Source organism: Pseudophryne corroboree, chromosome 5, assembly GCF_028390025.1.
Source record: "Pseudophryne corroboree isolate aPseCor3 chromosome 5, aPseCor3.hap2, whole genome shotgun sequence".
Classification (NCBI taxonomy): Eukaryota; Metazoa; Chordata; class Amphibia; order Anura; family Myobatrachidae; genus Pseudophryne; species Pseudophryne corroboree.
Genome location: NC_086448.1, coordinates 319,868,234 through 319,891,524, shown reverse-complemented (window position 1 = coordinate 319,891,524; position 23,291 = coordinate 319,868,234). Strand labels below are relative to the sequence as shown.

At 46.9% G+C, this 23,291-nt stretch overlaps 1 protein-coding gene across 3 annotated transcripts in view; it reads right to left on the bottom strand.

Moving 5' to 3' along the window:
* Positions 1-358: 358 nt before the first annotated feature.
* SEPTIN7 (septin 7) overlaps positions 359-23,291 on the bottom strand; it is a 265,639-nt gene continuing 242,706 nt past the window's right edge. For all 3 annotated transcript variants that reach the window (XM_063922502.1, XM_063922500.1, XM_063922501.1), the window contains 2 exons: positions 20,738-20,877; positions 359-1,452 (listed from right to left, as the gene is read on the bottom strand). In XM_063922502.1, the coding sequence (XP_063778572.1) occupies positions 1,413-1,452; positions 20,738-20,877 (180 nt within the window). In that variant the 3' untranslated portion in view covers positions 359-1,412. The remainder of the gene's footprint in view (positions 1,453-20,737; positions 20,878-23,291) is intronic.

The window sequence follows — 23,291 nt, the reverse complement described above, 5'->3', positions numbered from 1 at the left end:
CAATCTGCGGATAAAGTGGACATAGCCCACTGCATTGTCACCATTCTGAACGGATTACATTTTGTGCTCAATATATTTTTTTTACAAGACCAAAGCAATAGTGATTATTTGCACTGCACTGGGAACACATGGAGATGGGACACCTTAGTTGTTGCACAGGACTGCAATTCATCTATAGTGGACATGAGTGCCTATGTGGAATAATAAGAGCAGCTTGAAAAGCATATACAGTACAAAACTGCCAAATACTATGAATTAGTATTACTTTTCTTAAATAAGGACTAGGTAAACACAGGAGGTTTTTCCTTTGACAGCCTATAACAATGTAGAAAACAAAGTAAAAGAGAAGACAAATTACTTGTAGTATTACATCACAACATTGTTTATTATGTGACTTTGTACAATACAAACGAAAAAAAATAATACAGAAATGCAGTATATGAATACAGCTAAATGCAAAATTGTGATGTTCCTCTCCTTGTGAGACCATGATTCCCATTTCTAGCAAAACATAAAAAAGACTGCACAATAAAGGTAGGAACCGGAGGTTGTTACATTTGTATCTAGAAGTGACCTATAAATGCACCATTCCTGCTGCATTACCACAAATCTTAGGGAAGTATTTATAGAGGCAAAAATTAAAAATAAACAGAACTTTTACTCACTGGTGCCTACTGCAAAGAAATAGGATACTTTAAATCAGTTAAGACTGATATTTGGAAAACAATATCTAAAGTTATGTTATTATAAAAGGAAGCAGTAATTAGATTCTTTTGGATAAAGAAGGTACTAAATGGAAAAAAGCATATATTTTAGGTATCACCCAAACAAGAGGTTGGTTCATAATAATACAAAAAAATGGAATAAAACAAAGAAGCCATCTGTGTGCTGTAAGCCTATGTTTCCCATGTGTACTTTAAACAATGGAAGTGTCAAAATAGGGAAAAAATGGAAATGACAAGAAACCGTATGCTTGGAAGTTTTGTATTAAATGTGCGCACGTTAGAAGATGCAACAGAAGTATGGCAATTTTATCTTCATTGTAAGCCAGAGTCCTTGTATTGTGGAACATCCTGCTACCAGCCTCCAGACCACGGTTATACAACAGTAAAATTATTTTTTTTCCCTTGATTTTAAAATGAAGACATCTGTTAAAAAGATAAAGAGGAGAGAAAGGGAGCAGGTACTTGCAGTGTATAGTTCTCCAAGTATACAAAAAAAAAACCCCTCAAACAATTCAAGGCATCTTAATCTCAATTAAGATTAATTAAAAAAAAAAAAAAAGTCATGCCGTTTAATCCAACATTAATGGATGCAACTGTTTGCAAAAGTGGCTGAATGGCTCCAACAAACACTGATGTCTGGGCTGGCAAGTTGGCAACTGATACAGAGTACTGTGGTCAAGAAATGTCTTAAAAGATCTTCCCTTTCTTCTTATTTTTCTCCAAGGTCCTAAGAAAAGAAGAGAAAATAAGTATGTAGTTAGATAAAATACTTAATCAGGCTGCAGCAGTCAGTGTGACAAATCGTACATGACACTACTTCCCTATGCTGGGGGACCAGGTGCTTTTCACAGAGCGTGCCCTAGGCATAGGCAGTATAGGCAAATTCCGAGGGGCATTTGGACATTAAATTCTACTTCGCAATTTCAGGCAGTAGCTTTATTGCATTGGCAGTGGCCAGTGGAATAAAGTTTATTATCGTTCATTGCGGCACAGTGTGTGTGACGTCATGACATTTACTTTACAAGACTAATTTACACCAGCAAATACATATTTTCAATAGGGTTTCCCTTCTTACTCCCAAATCTTTCACTAGGCCATGTTCTCAGATAAGCATTGAAGCAAATCATAACATTAGCAGTACAGTTGTCTCCTCATACACAGAGCGTCTTTATGCTATATAGTGTGAGAGGCCTGACACGACTGAGATGCTCAGAGATCAGTAGTGTACCAAGTTGCATCGAAAAGCTGCTCACAGTGTACTAGAGGCATCTGGCTGCGACTTTAACCTCACAGGAATTGGTTTTACACACATACAAAGTCACAGGGTAAGCACAATGGAACTTGGTTTGAGGAAAGCTATTCGCATCAAAGCTCTTTTTGCAGAGATTCAGACTCAGTCGCACAGAGATGTACAACTGTCACAAACCCCAATGATCTGTGTACACCAGCTGTACAGCTTTGTCGCTCCCAGTAATTTGATTTGCATACATAAGCACATTTTGCGCATTAAAGGGCGTTCCCCATGGCTGAGTCACTCAGGATCTGGCATGCTGCGAGGACCCACTTGGCAAGACTGAAGCCACAGTATAAAGAGACCTCTGTAGGCAGGTATGAATTTAATATGCTTTAGGAAAATATATTTGACACTTTCTTTTCATTATGAAAATTTTGCTTTTGTAGGAATGCATTCTCATTATTTTGACAGGGACAACATTGAGAAAACAAACCAGAATACTCCAAAGTATTCTAAATAAAATGCATTATACTTGTAAGGCTAATATATACTTATATCCATTATACTTGTAAGGATAATATATATATCTAGATAGAGATACACTATGGGGGTCATTCAGAGTTGATTGCTAGCTGCAGTTGTTCACAGCGCATCGATCAGGCAAAAAAATCGGCATTTCTGCGCTTGCGTATGCACCACAATGCGCAGGCGCGTCGTACGGGTACAATGAGCATCGTGGGTTTGCACAGGGTCTAACGAAGATTCCAGTCGCACAGCCGAAAGCAGGAAGATCGACATGAAGTGGGCGTTTCTGGGTGGCAACTGAGTGTTTACAGAGAGTGCTTAGAAAAACACAGGCGTGTCTGGAAAAACGCAGGAGTGGCTGGGCGAACGCTGGGCGGGTGTGCGACATCAAAAACCATCCCTCCGTCGTTAGAATCACCGCACACGAAGAGTAACTACAGGGCTGGTCTTGTTTTGCACAAATTGATTTTGCAGGCGCTCTGCTGCAAAGGCGTTTGCACTTCTGCAAAGCGAAAATACACACCCCAGTGGACGGCGACAATGCGTTTGCACGGCTGCTAAAAACTGCTAGCGAGCCATCAACTCGGAATGACCCCCTATATGGACAAAAGTATTCGACGCCTGACCATTACATCAGCAGGGACTGTAATGAATTTGTATTTAAATACATATACTTTAATATGGAGATGGTCAATCTTTTGCAGCTGCCCCGAGGCGACCGCTCACTCCCGCAGCATGCCGCCACCCCCTAACAGAGCCAGAAGATTACGGTGGTGAGTGTGTAACCGGTGACCCGACAAGCGGGGAGCCGGTGTGAATGGCGGCAACAGGGTGGGAGAGCAGTTCTGACACTGCGCTCCAGACAGGCTCAGAGGTACAGTGAGGGGTGCCCTGGGCCAGCGCAATATCCTTGAAAAACTGGTCACTCAGCTTATCAGGGACTTAGGTACCACTGCTAGCGCCATTACCTCAGGCCAGTATAAAAATTCAAAGTGCGGGAAGACGCGCCATGTTTGGGGGCGGAGCTTCTCAGAGCGGACCCAGCAGCTCACCAGCGCCATTTTCCCCCTGCAGATCCACACCAAGAGACGCTGACAGGGAGCGCTACCCCTCCTCTTAACTCCAGCTATCCTGTGCGGTACCAGGGGGTTATAGAAGGGGGTGACGGACTGTATATTACTGTGTAGTCTAATAAGGGTGCACAGTCAGCGCCAGGCAGTTATTTCATAACTGCCTACTGGGGCGTTGTGTGTGCTGGCTCCATTAACTCTGTGTTTCTCTGAAGGTACTTGGGGGAAACTGTGTCTGACATTTTCCTGTGTGTATGCATATTTCTCACATAACAATGTCCAGTGTCTCGGTCTTGTGCGGCAGAATATATGGTTGGTTTCCATTAAGGGAATGTCAGAAATCCCAGATTTCTTCTAGGGTAGCCCATAATGAGACTGAAACACAGGTTTTAAGAAAATCTGTGGGAGGTTTTGTCTGGTTCTGTCCCCACTACCTCCTCAAAATCGCCAGGTATATACCCAAAGAAACGTGTCCTTGCCCAGAATACTCACGTCGACAAGGATACCGACTCTGACACGGCAAACGGTGATGGGGATATGCGGGGTGGGGGGTGAGGCTTCCCTTGCTAAAAGGGTACAGCTCATGATTGAGGCCATTAGGGATGTTTTACATATTACTGACAAGCCCCCTGAACAGGTTGAGGAGGCTTATTTCACTGACAACAAGAAGCCCGCCTTAACGTTCCCTGCATCTAAAGAATTGAACGCATTATTTGAAAAATCCTGGGAAAACACGGAGAAGAAATTCCAGATCCCAAAGAGGGTTCTTGTCGTTTTTCCCTTGCCTGAGGAGGATAGGAAAAAGTGGGAAAGCCCACCTACAGGTATAGTGGATGCCTCTGTCGCAAAGCTGTCAAAAAAAGGTGGTTTTACCTGTACCTGGGTCTACTGCGTTGAAAGAACCGGTAGACCGCAAGACTGAGACTACACTCAAATCCATATACACTGCTTCAGGCGTGGCATTAAGGCCTACTATTGACTGTGCATGGATTTCTAAAGCCATAGTAAAGTGGTCAGGCACATTGCTTGAGGAATTTGATACTATGGATAGAAGTGACATTGAATTGTTTTTACGTAACATACAGGATTCTGCGGGGTTCATGGTGGATGCCATGAAGGACCTGGGTAATCTGACTGCAAGGACATCGTCCATGGCTGTCTCAGCACGCAGGGGACTCTGGCTACGCCAATGGTCTGCCGATGCGGAATCCAGGAGAAGTGTGGAGAACCTACCCTTCACAGGTCAGGCTTTATTTGGGGAAGCATTGGATGCGTGGATCTCCACGGCAACCGCTGGTAAGTCAACCTTTCTTCCCTCAGCCACTCAGACGATGAAGAAACCCTTTTCTACGTCCACAATGCAGTCCTTTTGGACCGCAAAGGCTAGAAAGTCCAAACCTCCTACCGCTTTCTTCAGAGGTGGTCGAGCAAAATCCAAAAAACCTGCACCCGCAGGTTCCCAGGAACAGGGGCCTGCCTCTGTTTCCTCAAAACCCTCAGCATGACGGTGGACCTCACTGCCTGGAGAGCGTGCAGGTGGGAGCAACACTCAGACGTTTCAGTCACGTTTGGGTGTCATCCGGCCTGGATCCCTGGGTGCAAGATATTGTGTCCCAGGGGTACAGTCTGGAGTTTCAAGAGCTCCTACCTCACATATTCTTCAAATCAGGCTTGCCAGCTTTGCTGACAGGGCTATCCTTCAGGAAGCCATTCAAAAATTAGAAAGGTCAGCAGTTATTGTCCCAGTTCCACCTCATCTGATAAACAACGGTTATTATTCAAACCTATTCGTGATACTGAAACCGGATGGTTCAGTCAGGCCAATTTTGAACCTGAAGTCGTTAAACACTTATCTAAGGGAATTCAAGTTCAAAATGGAGTCTCTGAGAGCGGTGATCTCAGGGCTGGAGGAGGGAGAGTTTCTGGTATCTCTAGATATCAAGGATGCGTACCCGCACATTCCGCTTTGGCCCACACATCAGACTTATCTCAGATTTGCGCTGTTGGACGGTCACTATCAGTTCCAGGCACTGCCATTCGGCCTCTCCACGACACTACGAGTGTTCACCAAGGTATTGATAGAGATGATGATTCTCCTCCGCAAGCAGGGGGTGAATATAATTCCATATTTGGACGTGAATATAATTCCATATCTGGACGATCTGCTGATAAAGGCATCTTCCAGGGAGAGGTTATTGAAGTCCATTGCTCTCACGACTCGACTGCTCAGGGAACACAGATGGATCCTGAATCTTCCAAAGTCACATTTGGAGGCGACAAGGAGATTGTCTTTCCTAGGGATGATCCTCATGCACGGTCCTTCCAGAGGATACGTCTGTCGCTGAAAGCCAGGATTTCACTCCTGTGGTGGCTACAGCTGCCTCACCTTCTCGGGATTCAGAACTGGATCCTTCTAACCACGGATGCAAGTCTCAGAGGTTGGGGCGCAGTCACCCAAGGGGAAACCTTCCAAGGAAGGTGGTCAAATCTGGAATCCATTTTTCCAATAAACATCCTGGAACTAAGAGACGTGTACAACGGTCTTCTACAAGCGGCACACCTTCTACAAGATCAGGCCATTCAAGTACAGTTGGACAATGTAACGACAGTGGCCTACATAAACCGACAGGGCGGAACGAAGAGCAGAGCTGTAATGTCAGAGGTAACAAGAATCATCCTCTGGGCAGAAAAGCATGCGGTGGTGGTGCTGTCAGCAATCTTCATTCCGGAAGTGGACTTTCTCAGCAGACATGATCTCCATCCAGGAGAGTGGGGTCTCCATCCGGATGTGTTCACAGAAGTAACAAGTCTTTGGGGTGTACTTCAAATAGACATGATGGCTTCCCGTCTCAACAAGAAGCTTCGGAGGTACTGTTACAGGTCGAGAGACCCACAGGTGGTGGCGGTGGACGACCTGGTAACTCTGTGGGTATTCAAGTCCGTGTACGTGTTCTCTCCACTACCACTCATTCCAAGGATTCTAAAGCTCATAAAGAGAACAAGAGTTCAGGCAATCCTCATTGCTTGGTACGCGGATCTTCTGGAATTACTGCTGGAAGAGCCGAGGCCTCTTCCTCTTCGCAAGGACCTTCTGCTACAGGGGCCGTTCGCTTATCAAAAGACTTACCACGACTACGTTTGACGGCATGGAGGTTGAGTGCCAGATCTTAGCTAGGAAGGGCATTCCTTCCCTGATACAGGCTAGAAAAGGAGTAACGTCAAAGCATTACCATCGCATTTGGAAAAAGTATGTGTCTTGGTGTGAATCCAAGAAGTTTCCTATGGTGGAGTTACAACTGGGACGGTTTCTCCTCTACCTGCAAGCAGGTGTGGATGTGGGCCTGCGTTTGGGATCCAAAAAGGTCCAGATTTCGGCCTTGTCCATTTTCTTCCAGAAACAACTGGCTTCTCTCCCTGAGGTTCAGACTTTCTTGAAAGGGGTTCTGCACATCCAGCCTCCCTTTGTACCTTCTACAGCACCCTGGGATCTTATTGTGGTGTTGCAGTTCCTGCAATTGAATTGATCCGAGCCTTTACAGGAAGTTGATGTCAAGTTTCTTACATGGAAGGCTGTCACCTTGTTGGCCTTAGCTTCTGCTAGACGTGTGTCGGAATTGGGGTCTTTGTCTTGTAAAAACCCCTACTTAATCTTCCATGAAGAGACACATCAGCAGATCCTTCTAAAGGTTGTGTCGGCTTTTCATGTCAATCAGCCTATTGTGGTACCAGTGGCTACTCACTCCTCAGTTTAATCAAAGTCCTTGGATGTTGTAAGGGCTCTGAAGATCTATGTGAAGTGGACTGCTCGTCACAGGAAGTCGGACTCTCTGTTTGTCCTGTATGATCCCAAGAAAATTGGGTGTCCTACTTCTAAGCAAACTATATCTCGCTGGATCAGGTTCACTATCCAGCATGCTTATTCTACGGCAGGATTGAGTGTCCGAAATCTGTTAAGGCCCACTCTACTCGTAAGGTGGGTTCTTCCTGGGCGGCCGCCCGGGGTGTCTCGGCTTTACAGCTTTGCCGAGCAGCTACTAGGTCGGGGTCAAACACGTTTGCTAGGTTCGATACTTTGGCCTCTGAGGACCTAAAGTTTGGTCAATCAGTTCTGCAGGAGCCATCGCACTCTCCCTCCCGTTCTGGGAGCTTTGGTACATCCCCATGGTACTAATGTGGACCCAAGCATCCTCTAGGACGTAAGAGATAATAGGATTTTAATTACCTACCGGTAAATCCTTTTCTCTTAGTCCGTAGAGGATGCTGGGCGCCCGCCCAGCGCTTTGTTCTCCTTCAGTTATTTGGTTCAGTACTGCTTTGTTCTTAGTTGAGTACTGTGTTGTTACTTGGTTAAGTATGGTTCTTCAGCTGTTGCTGAGTTTTCAAGCTGATTAGCTTAGTTTGCCTTGTTTGTGTGAGCTGGTGTGAATCTCACCACTATCTGTGTAAATTCCTTCTCTCGAAGTTGTCCGTCTCCTCGGGCACAGTTTCTATACTGAGTCTGGTAGGAGGGGCGGCATAGAGGGAGGAGCCAGCCCACACTATCAAACGGTTAAATTGCACATGGCTCCTGGTGGACCAGTCTATACCCCATGGTACTAATATGGACCGCAGCATCATCTACGGACTACGAGAAAAGGATTTACTGGTAGGTAATTAAAATCCTTTTTTTTTTTTTACACGTGTCTGATTAAAACACATGAATTCAATAATTAACAGGTGTGGCCAAATACTTTTATCAATAGTGTGTGCGTAATAATGAATGGGGAAATTTGTTATATATATATATATATATAATAAGAATTTACTTACCGATAATTCTATTTCTCGGAGTCCGTAGTGGATGCTGGGGTTCCTGAAAGGACCATGGGGAATAGCGGCTCCGCAGGAGACAGGGCACAAAAAGTAAAGCTTTAGGATCAGGTGGTGTGCACTGGCTCCTCCCCCTATGACCCTACTCCAAGCCTCAGTTAGGTACTGTGCCCGGACGAGCGTACACAATAAGGAAGGATTTATGAATCCCGGGTAAGACTCATACCAGCCACACCAATCACACTGTACAACCTGTGATCTGAACCCAGTTAACAGTATGATAACAGCGGAGCCTCTGAAAGGATGGCTCACAACAATAATAACCCGATTTTTGTAACTATGTACAAGTAATGCAGATAATCCGCACTTGGGATGGGCGCCCAGCATCCACTACGGACTCCGAGAAATAGAATTATCGGTAAGTAAATTCTTATTTTCTCTATCGTCCTAGTGGATGCTGGGGTTCCTGAAAGGACCATGGGGATTATACCAAAGCTCCCAAACGGGCGGGAGAGTGCGGATGACTCTGCAGCACCGAATGAGAGAACTCCAGGTCCTCCTTAGCCAGGGTATCAAATTTGTAGGATTTTACAAACGTGTTTGCCCCTGACTAAATAGCCGCTCGGCAAAGTTGTAAAGCCGAGACCCCTCGGGCAGCCGCCCAAGATGAGCCCACCTTCCTTGTGGAATGGGCATTTACATATTTTGGCTGTGGCAGGCCTGCCACAGAATGTGCAAGCTGAATTGTATTACACATCCAACTAGCAAAAGTCTGCTTAAAAGCAAGAGCACCCAGTTTGTTGGGTGCATACAGGATAACAGCAAGTCAGTTTTCCTGACTCCAGCCGTCCTGGAACCTATATTTTGAGGGCCCTGACCACATCTAGCAACTTGGAGTCCTCCAAGTCCCTAGTAGGCGCAAGACACCCCAATAAGCTGGTTCAGGTGAAACACTGACACCACCTTAGGGAGAGAACTGGGGACGAGTCCGCAGCTCTGCCCTGTCCGAATGGACAAACAGATATGGGCTTTTTTGAGAAAAAAACCACCAATTTGACACTCGCCTGGTCCAGGCCAGGTCCAAGAGCATGTTCACTTTTCATGTGAGATGCTTCAAATCCACAGATTTGACTGGTTTTAAACCAATGTGTTTTGAGGAATCCCAGAACTACGTTGAGATCCCACAGTGCCACTGGAGGCACAAAAGGGGGTTGTATATGCAATACTCCCTTGACAAACTTCTGGACTTCAGGAACTGAAGCCAATTCTTTCTGGAAGAAAAATCGACAGGGCCGAAATTTGAACCTTAATGGACCCCAATTTGAGGCCCATAGACACTCCTGTTTGCAAGAAATGCAGGAATCGACCGAGTTGAAATTTCTTCGTGGGGCCTTACTGGCCTCACACCACGCAACATATTTTCGCCACATGTGGTGATAATGTTGTGCGGTCACCTCCTTTCTGGCTTTGACCAGGGTAGGAATGACCTCTTCCTGAATGCCTTTTCCCTTAGGATCCGGCGTTCCACCGCCATGCCGTCAAACGCAGCTGCGGTAAGTCTTGGAACAGACATGGTACTTGCTGAAACAAGTCCCTTCTTAGCGGCAGAATCCATAAGTCCTCTGTGAGCATCTCTTGAAGTTCCGGGTACCAAGTCCTTCTTGGCCAATCCGGAGCCATGAGTATAGTTCTTACTCCTCTACGTCTTATAATTCTCAGTACCTTAGGTATGAAAAGCAGAGGATGGAACACATACACCGACTGATACACCCACGGTGTTACCAGAACGTCCACAGCTATTGCCTGAGGGTCTCTTAACCTGGCGCAATACCTGTCCCGTTTTTTGTTCAGACGGGACGCCATCATGTCCACCTTTGGTAATTCCCAACGGTTTACAATTATGTGGAAAACTTCCCCATGAAGTTCCCACTCTGCCGGGTGGAGGTCGTGCCTACTGAGGAAGTCTGCTTCCCAGTTTCCATTCCCGGAATGAAACACTGCTGACAGTGCTATCACATGATTTTCCGCCCAGCGAAAAGTCCTTGCAGTTTTTGCCACTGCCCTCCTGCTTCTTGTGCCGCCCTGTCTATTTACGTGGGCGACTGCCGTGATGTTTTATCCCACTGGATCAATACCGGCTGACCTTGAAGCAGAGGTCTTGCTAAGCTTAGAGCATTATAATTTTACCCTTAGCTATATTTATGTGGAGAAAAATCTCCAGACTTGATCACACTCCCTGGAAATTTTTTCCTTGTGTGACTGCTCCCCAGCCTCTCGGGCTGGCCTCCGTGGTCACCAACATCCAAAACTGAATGCCGAATCTGCGGCCCTCTAGAAGATGAGCACTCTGTAACCACCACAGGAGAGACACCCTTGTCCTTGGATATAGGGTTATCCGCTGATGCATCTGAAGATGCGATCCGGACCATTTGTCCAGCAGATCCCACTGAAAAGTTCTTGCATGAAATCTGCCGACTGGAATTGCTTCGAAGGAAGTCACCATTTTTTTACCATGGCCCTTGTGCAATGATGCACTGATTTTAGGAGGTTCCTGACTAGCTCGGATAACTCCCTGGCTTTCTCTTCCGGGAGAAACACCTTTTTCTGGACTGTGTCCAGAATCATCCCTAAGCACAGGAGACTTGTTGTCGGGATCAGCTGCGATTTTGGAATATTTAGAATCCACCCCTGCTGTTGTAACAGTATCCGAGATAGTGCTACTCCGACCTCCAACTGTTCCCTGGACTTTGCCCTTATCAGGAGATCGTCCAAGTAAGGGATAATTAAGACGCCTTTTCTTCGAAGAAGAACCATCATTTCGGCCATTACCTTGGTAAAGACCCGGGGTGCCGTAGACAATCCAAACGGCAGCGTCTGAAACTGATAGTGACAGTTCTGTACCACGAACCTGAGGTACCCTTAGTGATAAGAGCAAATTTGGGACATGGAGGTAAGCATCCCTGATGTCTCGGGACACCAGATAGTCCCCTTCTTCCCGGTTCGTTATCACTGCTCTGAGTGACTCCATCTTGATTTGAACCTTTGTAAGTGTTCAAATTTTTTTAGATTTAGAATAGGTCTCACCTAGCCTTCTGGCTTCAGTACCACAATATAGTGTGGAATAATACCCCTTTTCTTGTTGTAGGAGGGGTAATTTAATTATCACCTGCTGGGAATACAGCTCGTGAATTTTTTCCCATACTGCCTCCTTGTCGGAGGGAGACCTTGGTAAAGCAGACTTCAGGAGCCTGCGCAGGGGAAACGTCTCGACATTCCAAACTGTACCCCTGGGATACTACTTGTAGGATCCAGGGGTCCTGTACGGTCTCAGCGTCATGCTGAGAGCTTGTCAGAAGCGGTGGAACGCTTCTGTTCCTGGGAATGGGCTGCCTGCTGCAGTCTTCTTCCCTTTCCTCTATCCCTGGGCAGATATGACTCTTATAGGGACGAAAGGACTGAAGCTGAAAAGACGGTGTCTTTTTCTGCAGAGATGTGACTTAGGGTAAAAACGGTGGATTTTCCAGCAGTTGCCGTGGCCACCAGGTCCGATGGACCGACCCCAAATAACTCCTCTTCCTTTATACGGCAATACACCTTTGTGCCGTTTGGAATCTGCATCACCTGACCACTGTCGTGTCCATAAACATCTTCTGGCAGATATGGACATCGCACTTACTCTTGATGCCAGAGTGCAAATATCCCTCTGTGCATCTCGCATATATAGAAATACATCCTTTAAATGCTCTATAGTCCATAAAATACTGTCCCTGTCAAGGGTATCAATATTTTTAGTCAGGGAATCCGACCAAGCCACCCCAGCTCTGCACATCCAGGCTGAGGCGATCGCTGGTCGCAGTATAACACCAGTATGTGTGTATATACTTTTTATGATATTTTTCCAGCCTCCTGTCAGCTGGCTCCTTGAGGACGGCCCTATCTATAGACGGTACCGCCACTTGTTCTGATAAGCGTGTGAGCGCCTTATCCACCCTAAGGGGTGTTTCCCAACGCGCCCTAACTTCTGGCGGGAAAGGGTATACCGCCCATATTTTCTATCGGGGGGAACCCACGCATCATCACACACTTCATTTAATTTATCTGATTCAGGAAAAACTACGGTAGTTTTTTCACATCCCACATAATACCCTCTTTTGTGGTACTTGTAGTATCAGAAATATGTAACACCTCCTTCATTGCCCTTAACGTGTGGCCCTAATAAGGAATACGTTTGTTTATTCACCGTCGACACTGGATTCAGTGTCCCTGTCTGTGTCTGTGTCGACCGACTAAAGTAAACGGGCGTTTTAAAACCCCTGACGGTGTTTTTGAGACGTCTGGACCGGTACTAATTGTTTGTCGGCCGTCTCATGTCGTCAACCGACCTTGGCGCGTGTTGACATTATCACGTAATTCCCTAAATAAGCCATCCATTCCGGTGTCGACTCCCTAGAGAGTGACATCACCATTACAGGCAATTGCTCCGCCTCCTCACCAACATCGTCCTCATACATGTCGACACACACGTACCGACACACAGCACACACACAGGTAATGCTCTGATAGAGGACAGGACCTACTAGCCCTTTGGAGAGACAGAGGGAGAGTTTGCCAGCACACACCAAAAACGCTATAATTATATAGGGACAACCTTATATAAGTGTTTTCCCTTATAGCATCTTTTTTATATATTTCTAACGCCAAATTAGTGCCCCCCCTCTCTGTTTTAACCCTGTTTCTGTAGTGCAGTGCAGGGGAGAGCCTGGGAGCCTTCCCTCCAGCCTTTCTGTGAGGGAAAATGGCGCTGTGTGCTGAGGAGATAGGCCCCGCCCCTTTTTCGGCGGCCTCGTCTCCCGCTCTTAACGGATTCTGGCAGGGGTTAAATATCTCCATATAGCCCCCGGAGGCTATATGTGAGGTATTTTTAGCCAAAAAAGGTTTTCATTTGCCTCCCAGGGCGCCCCCCTTCCAGCGCCCTGCACCCTCAGTGACTGCCGTGTGAAGTGTGCTGAGAGGAAAATGGCGCACAGCTGCAGTGCTGTGCGCTACCTTAAGAAGACTGAGGAGTCTTCTGCCGCCGATTCTGGACCTCTTCTCGTTTCAGCATCTGTAAGGGGGCCGGCGGCGAGGCTCCGGTGACCATCCAGGCTGTACCTGTGATCGTCCCTCTGGAGCTAATGTCCAGTAGCCAAGAAGCCAATCCATCCTGCACGCAGGTGAGTTCACTTCTTCTCCCCTAAGTCCCTCGTTGCAGTGATCCTGTTGCCAGCAGGACTCACTGTAAAATAAAAAACCTAAAACTAAACTTTTCTAAGCAGCTCTTTAGGAGAGCCACCTAGATTGCACCCTTCTCGGCCGGGCACAAAAATCTAACTGAGGCTTGGAGTAGGGTCATAGGGGGAGGAGCCAGTGCACACCACCTGATCCTAAAGCTTTACTTTTTGTGCCCTGTCTCCTGCGGAGCCGCTATTCCCCATGGTCCTTTCAGGAACCCCAGCATCCACTAGGACGATAGAGAAATATATATATATATAAAAATATATATCTACTGTATATGTAAAACTGCAAGGTTGCAGCTGGAGAGAATCCAGGCCAGTGTTAGGAAGCAGCTGATTGCAGGCACCTGTCAGGGCATATGTAATATTTAAAGTGGCTTTTGCCTTGTAAATGAATGCCACTTTAAAAAAAAAAAAAAATGTCCGAGATTGACCACCATCCCACTACTCTGGCAAACTCGGACTCTATTACATATGCCCCAATGATTATAACAACATTTTATATTCATAGGATAGATGATGATTTTGTAGCTGTAGATATATATTGCGATTTAATTGTTTGTCAGGTGCCGACTACTAAGTGGCTCCGACGACAGCAATTAAATTGTATTGCAATCGGTGGCAATCACCGCCGGTGCCAACATTTCTGCTTGCAGCCTCCTGAGGTGGCAAGAAGAAATGTGCGAAGTGTCCCAAACGGGACTATATTAGACAGGATTAGCAGCTATTCGCAGATAAACTCCATCTATTTGGGGGCTTAAAAAGTAATGGGCGCCTGATCAGAACAACAAATGAAATACTCTGAAGGGTGCATATTACTTTGGGTGCCTAAAATAAATAACAAAAAAAAAATAACAAAAAAATGAATTGCCCCCGTGGAGTATAAAGCAAAGCCAAAATGGGAGTATAATGTTAAACATGCAAGGGACAGTCTATGGATCCTTAGATTGACGTATAAGCCTATTTTTAGGTGGGGGTATTTACCTTATGTAAAATTGTTCCATTTGTTGCTATGGTGACCATGATTTCAATTTTTGAAAACCATGGGTTCCATTTATAGCTACATCGTTATGACAACATTAAAACATGCGCTGTCAAATAAAACATTGCAGAGTTTCTCAGATGTTGCATCTCCCTTATTCAAATCTGACCGCTTTAAATAAGATTTTACTTACCGATAAATCTATTTCTCGGAGTCCGTAGTGGATGCTGGGGTTCCTGAAAGGACCATGGGGAATAGCGGCTCCGCAGGAGACAGGGCACAAAAAGTAAAGCTTTTCCAGATCAGGTGGTGTGCACTGGCTCCTCCCCCTATGACCCTCCTCCAGACTCCAGTTAGGTACTGTGCCCGGACGAGCGTACACAATAAGGGAGGATTTTGAATCCCGGGTAAGACTCATACCAGCCACACCAATCACACCGTACAACTTGTGATCTAAACCCAGTTAACAGTATGATAACAGCGGAGCCTCTGAAAGATGGCTTCCTTCAACAATAACCCGAATTAGTTAACAATAACTATGTACAATTATTGCAGATAATCCGCACTTGGGATGGGCGCCCAGCATCCACTACGGACTCCGAGAAATAGATTTATCGGTAAGTAAAATCTTATTTTCTCTATCGTCCTAGTGGATGCTGGGGTTCCTGAAAGGACCATGGGGATTATACCAAAGCTCCCAAACGGGCGGGAGAGTGCGGATGACTCTGCAGCACCGAATGAGAGAACTCCAGGTCCTCCTTAGCCAGAGTATCAAATTTGTAAAATTTTACAAACGTGTTCTCCCCTGACCACGTAGCTGCTCGGCAAAGTTGTAATGCCGAGACCCCTCGGGCAGCCGCCCAAGATGAGCCCACCTTCCTTGTGGAGTGGGCCTTTACAGATTTAGGCTGTGGCAGGCCTGCCACAGAATGTGCAAGTTGGATTGTGTTACAGATCCAACGAGCAATCGTCTGCTTAGACGCAGGAGCACCCATCTTGTTGGGTGCATACAATATAAACAACGAGTCAGATTTTCTGACTCCAGCTGTCCTTGCAATATATATTTTTAATGCTCTGACAACGTCCAGTAACTTGGAGTCCTCCAAGTCACTTGTAGCCGCAGGCACTACAATAGGCTGGTTCAGATGAAATGCTGACACCACCTTAGGGAGAAAATGCGGACGAGTCCGCAGTTCTGCCCTGTCCGAATGGAAAATCAGATATGGGCTTTTGTAAGATAAAGCTGCCAGTTCTGACACTCTCCTGGCCGAAGCCAGGGCTAGAAGCATGGTCACTTTCCATGTGAGATATTTCAAATCCACCTTCTTTAGTGGTTCAAACCAATGAGATTTTAGAAAGTCCAAAACCACATTGAGATCCCACGGTGCCACTGGAGGCACCACAGGAGGCTGTATATGTAGCACTCCCTTAACAAAGGTCTGGACTTCAGGGACTGAAGCCAATTCTTTTTGAAAGAAAATCGACAGGGCCGAAATTTGAACCTTAATAGATCCCAATTTGAGACCCATAGACAATCCTGATTGCAGGAAATGTAGGAATCGACCCAGTTGAAATTCCTCCGTCGGAGCACTCCGATCTTCGCACCACGCAACATATTTTCGCCAAATTCGGTGATAATGTTGCACGGTTACTTCCTTCCTTGCTTTAATCAAAGTAGGAATGACTTCTTCCGGCATGCCTTTTTCCTTTAGGATCCGGCGTTCAACCGCCAAGCCGTCAAACGCAGCCGCGGTAAGTCTTGAAACAGACAGGGACCCTGCTGAAGCAAGTCCCTCCTTAGAGGTAGAGGCCACGGATCTTCCGTGATCATCTCTTGAAGTTCCGGGTACCAAGTCCTTCTTGGCCAATCCGGAACCACTAGTATCGTCCTTACGCCTCTTTGCCGTATAATTCTCAATACTTTTGGTATGAGAGGCAGAGGAGGAAACACATACACCGACTGGTACACCCAAGGCGTTACCAGCGCGTCCACAGCTATTGCCTGCGGATCTCTTGACCTGGCGCAATACCTGTCCAGTTTTTTGTTGAGGCGAGACGCCATCATGTCCACCATTGGTCTTTCCCAACGGGTTACCAGCAAGTGGAAGACTTCTGGATGAAGTCCCCACTCTCCCGGGTGAAGATCGTGTCTGCTGAGGAAGTCTGCTTCCCAGTTGTCCACTCCCGGGATGAACACTGCTGACAGTGCTATCACATGATTCTCTGCCCAGCGAAGAATCCTTGCAGCTTCTGCCATTGCACTCCTGCTTCTTGTGCCGCCCTGTCTGTTCACATGGGCGACTGCCGTGATGTTGTCCGACTGGATCAACACCGGTTTTCCCTGAAGCAGAGGTTCTGCCTGGCTTAGAGCATTGTATATTGCTCTTAGTTCCAGAATGTTTATGTGAAGAGACGTTTCCAGGCTCGTCCATACTCCCTGGAAGTTTCTTCCTTGTGTGACTGCTCCCCAGCCTCTCAGGCTGGCGTCCGTGGTCACCAGGATCCAATCCTGTATGCCGAATCTGCGGCCCTCCAATAGATGAGCACTCTGCAACCACCACAGAAGAGACACCCTTGTCCTTGGAGACAGGGTTATCCGCAGGTGCATCTGAAGATGCGACCCTGACCATTTGTCCAACAGATCCCTTTGGAAAATTCTTGCGTGGAATCTGCCGAATGGAATTGCTTCGTAAGAAGCCACCATTTTTCCCAGGACTCTTGTGCATTGATGTACAGACACCTTTCCTGGTTTTAGGAGGTTCCTGACAAGCTCGGATAACTCCTTGGCTTTTTCCTCCGGGAGAAAAACCTTTTTCTGAACCGTGTCCAGAATCATCCCTAGGAACAGCAGACGAGTTGTCGGCATTAACTGGGATTTTGGAATATTCAGAATCCACCCGTGCTGTTTTAGCACTTCTTGCGACAGTGCTAATCCCATCTCTAGCTGTTCTCTGGACCTTGCCCTTATTAGGAGATCGTCCAAGTATGGGATAATTAATATGCCTTTTCTTCGAAGAAGAATCATCATCTCGGCCATTACCTTTGTAAAGACCCGAGGTGCCGTGGACAATCCGAACGGCAGCGTCTGAAACTGATAGTGACAGTTTTGTACAACGAACCTGAGGTACCCCTGGTGTGAGGGGTAAATTGGAACGTGGAGATACGCATCCTTGATGTCCAAGGATACCATAAAGTCCCCCTCTTCCAGGTTCGCTATCACTGCTCTGAGTGACTCCATCTTGAACTTGAACTTCTTTATGTACAGGTTCAAGGACTTCAGATTTAGAATAGGCCTTACCGAGCCATCCGGCTTCGGTACCACAAAAAGAGTGGAATAATACCCCTTCCCTTGTTGTAGAAGAGGTACCTTGACTATCACCTGCTGAGAGTACAGCTTGTGAATGGCTTCCAAAACAGTCTCCCTTTCGGAGGGGGACGTTGGTAAAGCAGACTTCAGGAAACGGCGAGGTGGATCTGTCTCTAATTCCAACCTGTACCCCTGAGATATTATCTGCAGGATCCAGGGATCTACCTGCGAGTGAGCCCACTGCGCGCTGTAATTTTTGAGACGACCACCCACCGTCCCCGAGTCCGCTTGAGAAGCCCCAGCGTCATGCTGAGGCTTTTGTAGAAGCCGGGGAAGGCTTCTGTTCCTGGGAAGGAGCTGCCTGTTGCTGTCTCTTCCCTCGACCTCTGCCTCGTGGCAGATATGAATAGCCCTTTGCTCTCTTATTTTTAAAGGAACGAAAGGGCTGCGGTTGAAAAGTCGGTGCCTTTTTCTGTTGGGGAGTGACTTGAGGTAGAAAGGTGGATTTCCCGGCTGTAGCCGTGGCCACCAAATCTGATAGACCGACTCCAAATAACTCCTCCCCTTTATACGGCAAAACTTCCATATGTCGTTTTGAATCCGCATCGCCTGTCCACTGTCGCGTCCATAAAGCTCTTCTGGCCGAAATGGACATAGCACTTACCCGTGATGCCAGTGTGCAGATATCCCTCTGTGCATCACGCATATAAAGAAATGCATCCTTTATTTGTTCTAACGACAGTAAAATATTGTCCCTGTCCAGGGTATCAATATTTTCAATCAGGGACTCTGACCAAACTACCCCAGCACTGCACATCCAGGCAGTCGCTATAGCTGGTCGTAGTATAACACCTGCATGTGTGTATATACTTTTTTGGATATTTTCCATCCTCCTATCTGATGGATCTTTAAGTGCGGCCGTCTCAGGAGAGGGTAACGCCACTTGTTTAGATAAGCGTGTTAGCGCCTTGTCCACCCTAGGAGGTGTTTCCCAGCGCTCCCTAACCTCTGGCGGGAAAGGGTATAATGCCAATAATTTCTTTGAAATTATCAGCTTTTTATCAGGGGCAACCCACGCTTCATTACACACGTCATTTAATTCTTCTGATTCAGGAAAAACTATAGGTAGTTTTTTCACACCCCACATAATACCCTGTTTAGTGGTACCTGTAGTATCAGCTAAATGTAACGCCTCCTTCATTGCCAAAATCATATAACGTGTGGCCCTACTGGAAAATACGGTTGATTCGTCACCGTCACCACTGGAGTCAGTGCCTGTGTCTGGGTCTGTGTCGACCGACTGAGGCAAAGGGCGTTTCACAGCCCCTGACGGTGTTTGAGTCGCCTGGACAGGCACTAATTGATTGTCCGGCCGTCTCATGTCGTCAAACGACTGCTTTAGCGTGTTGACACTATCCCGTAGTTCCATAAATAAAGGCATCCATTCTGGTGTCGACTCCCTAGGGGGTGACATCCTCATATTTGGCAATTGCTCCGCCTCCACACCAATATCGTCCTCATACATGTCGACACACACGTACCGACACACAGCAGACACACAGGGAATGCTCCTAACGAAGACAGGACCCACTAGCCCTTTGGGGAGACAGAGGGAGAGTTTGCCAGCACACACCAAAAGCGCTATATATAACAGGGATAGCCTTATAATAAGTGCTCCCTTATAGCTGCTTTATATATATCAAAATATCGCCATAAATTTGCCCCCCCTCTCTGTTTTACCCTGTTTCTGTAGTGCAGTGCAGGGGAGAGACCTGGGAGCCGTCCTGACCAGCGGAGCTGTGAGAGGAAATGGCGCTGTGTGCTGAGGAGATAGGCCCCGCCCCTTTTCCGGCGGGCTCGTCTCCCGCTATTTAGTGAATCCAGGCAGGGGTTAAATATCTCCATATAGCCTCTGGGGGCTATATGTGAGGTATTTTTAGCCTTTATATAGGTTACATTTGCCTCCCAGGGCGCCCCCCCCCAGCGCCCTGCACCCTCAGTGACTGCGTGTGAAGTGTGCTGAGAGGAAAATGGCGCACAGCTGCAGTGCTGTGCGCTACCTTTAGAAGACTGCAGGAGTCTTCAGCCGCCGATTCTGGACCTCTTCTGACTTCAGCATCTGCAAGGGGGCCGGCGGCGCGGCTCCGGTGACCATCCAGGCTGTACCTGTGATCGTCCCTTTGGAGCTGATGTCCAGTAGCCAAGAAGCCAATCCATCCTGCACGCAGGTGAGTTCACTTCTTCTCCCCTCAGTCCCTCGTTGCAGTGATCCTGTTGCCAGCAGGACTCACTGTAAAATAAAAAACCTAAGCTAAACTTTTTCTAAGCAGCTCTTTAGGAGAGCCACCTAGATTGCACCCTTCTCGGCCGGGCACAAAAATCTAACTGGAGTCTGGAGGAGGGTCATAGGGGGAGGAGCCAGTGCACACCACCTGATCTGGAAAAGCTTTACTTTTTGTGCCCTGTCTCCTGCGGAGCCGCTATTCCCCATGGTCCTTTCAGGAACCCCAGCATCCACTAGGACGATAGAGAAATACAGGTATGTGAACTTAGATAACCCCTCGTTAATACATATGGCGAGAATGTGTTTGTTTCAAATTATATATGCAATGCTGGTGAATATATACGTATTAAAGAAAAAACAGAGTACTACAATAGGCAAGAAACCTGATGAGAACAGGTCTTCAATCCAAACAGTATGTGGGCCTCACTTTTTAAATAAAGCCAAACAACTGGGATTTCTAATTATTTTCAATCGCCACAGCTTCCTCCATACCCAGCACTGTTAGTGTGAGGCAAGGAAGCTCTGTACCTGGAAGAGTTCTGCTGTTCCAGAATGCGCTGCTGAGTTTCCCAGTTCAACTTCTCTTCTTCAAACTGACGCCGCTTTTCTTCCAACTCTTTGTGCTGAGCCTCAAGGTTCTTTTTCATCTGCTCGTGACGTCGCTGGAGCTGTGAGAGCATAAATATCAGTGTATCAGTAATTTATATTATGTGCAGGTATACATATATAGCACCTCTGAGAGCCCACATTAAAAGCTGAAAAATATTCATCTAGATCCAGCAAAGGTGCGATAGGCTTTATTTTTATTTTATGCAATTCTATGAAAAGTTGCTACAATAGATGCTTGGTTGCATAGGGAGAGGAATCAGTAGCAGGAAAAAAGAAGTGATAATGCCACTGTATAGGTCATTGGTGCGGCCTCATCTGGAATACTGTGTCCAGTTCTGGAGACCATATCTCCAGAAGGATATAAATACATTAGAGAGTGTACAAAGAAGGGCAACTAAAATGGTGCATGGCCTACATCACAAAACTTACCCGGAAAGGCTAAAAGATCTTAACATGTATAGTATGGAGGAGAGAAGGGAAAGGGGAGACGTGATAGAAACTTTCAAATATACCAAAGGTTTTAACAAAGTTCAGGAGGGAAACATTCTTCAAAGGAAGAGACGTATTAGAACTCGAGGACATACACTGAGACTGGAGGGAGGCAGGTTCAGGGGAAATTTAAGGAAAAATTACTTCACAGAAAGGGTAGTGGATAAGTGGAATAGCCTCCCATCACAGGTGGTAGAGGCTAAGGGGTATATGCAATTGCGGTCGAATTCGCGGCAATTTTCGCCGTTTTTTAATTCGACTCAATTCGACAGGTGAATCCCGGAAGGTGGCTTCCGGAATTCACCATATTCAATGAAAAACGGATTCGCCAGAGTCGCGGGCGAAAATCGGCTTTTGGCGGATTTTGCCGCGATTTTAAAAAACGGTAAAAAAACGTGCAAAACCCGAAAAAAAAATGGCGTGGGGTCCCCCCTCCAAAGCATAACCAGCCTCGGGCTCTTCGAGCTGGTCCTGGTTCTAAAAATGCGGGGAAAAAATTGACAGGGGTTCCCCCGTATTTTTAAAACCAGCACCGGGCTCTGCGCCTGGTGCCAAAAATACGGGGGACAAAAAGAGTAGGGGTCCCCCGTATTTTTTAACACCAGCATAGGGCTCCACTAGCTGGACAGATAATGCCACAGCCGGGGGTCACTTTTATGCCGTGCCCTGCGGCCGTGGCATCAAATATCCAACTAGTCACCCCTGGCCGGGGTACCCTGGGGGAGTGGGGACGCCTTCAATCAAGGGGTCCCCCCCCCCCAGCCACCCAAGGGCCAGGGGTGAAGCCCGAGGCTGTCCCCCCCCATCCAATGGGCTGCGGATGGGGGGGCTGATAGCCTTTTGTGATAATAAAAAGATATTGTTTTTTCCAGCAGTACTACAAGTCCCAGCAAGCCTCCCCCACAAGCTGGTACTTGGAGAACCACAAGTACCAGCATGCGGGAGAAAAACGGGTCCGCTGGTACCTGTAGTACTACTGGGAAAAAAATACCCAAATAAAAACAGGACACACACACCTTGATAGTAAAACTTTATTACACACTACCGACACACACATACTTACCTATGTTGACACGCCGACTGCCACGGTCTCCGACGATCCGAGGGTACCTGTGAAAAAATTATACTCACCTTCCAGCGTCCAGAGATAAATCCACGTCCAGAGAGTAAAATCCACGTACTTGTTTAAAAAAAAACAAAACGCAAAAACCCGCTCCATACCGGACTAGAAAGGGGTCCAATGCTTTCACATCAGACCCCTTTCTCCCGAATGCCGGGACATCACGTGACTCCTGTCACTGACGTCCCTTCAGCCAATCAGGAAGCGCTACTTCCGTGGCGCTCACCTGATTGGCTGTGCGCTGTCTGTACTGTGACAGCGCATCGCAAAGCCGCTCCATTACTTTCAATGGTGGGAACTTTGCGGGTAGCGGTGGGGTCACCCGCCGGTCAGCCGCTGACCGGCGGGTGACCTCACCGCTAGCCGCTAAGTTCCCACCATTGAATATAATGGAGGGAGCTGTGCGATGCGCTGTCACAGTACAGACAGCGCTCAGCCAATCAGGTGAGCGCAACGAAGTTGCGCTTCCTGATTGGCTTAGAGACCTTTCTGTGACAGCTGTCACTGACAGGTCTCATTCGTGGAAAGGTGTCCCATGTGTCAGCATGGGACCCCTTTCAGTCCGTTATGGAGCGGGTATTTGCGTTTTTTTATTTTTAACAAGTACGTGGATTTATCTCTGGACCATGGCTGAGGTGAGTATATTGATCTTTTTTTTCAGGTATCCGTGGATTCTACATGGAGAAGAGGACCGATGTCGGCGTGTGAACATAGGTAAGTATGTGTGTGTCGGTAGTGTGTAATAAAGTTTTACTGTCGACGGTGTGTGTGTCCTGTTTTTATTTGGGTATTTTTTTCCCAGTAGTACTACAGGTACCAGCGGGCCCGTTTTTCTCCCGCATGCTGGTACTTGTGGTTCTCCAA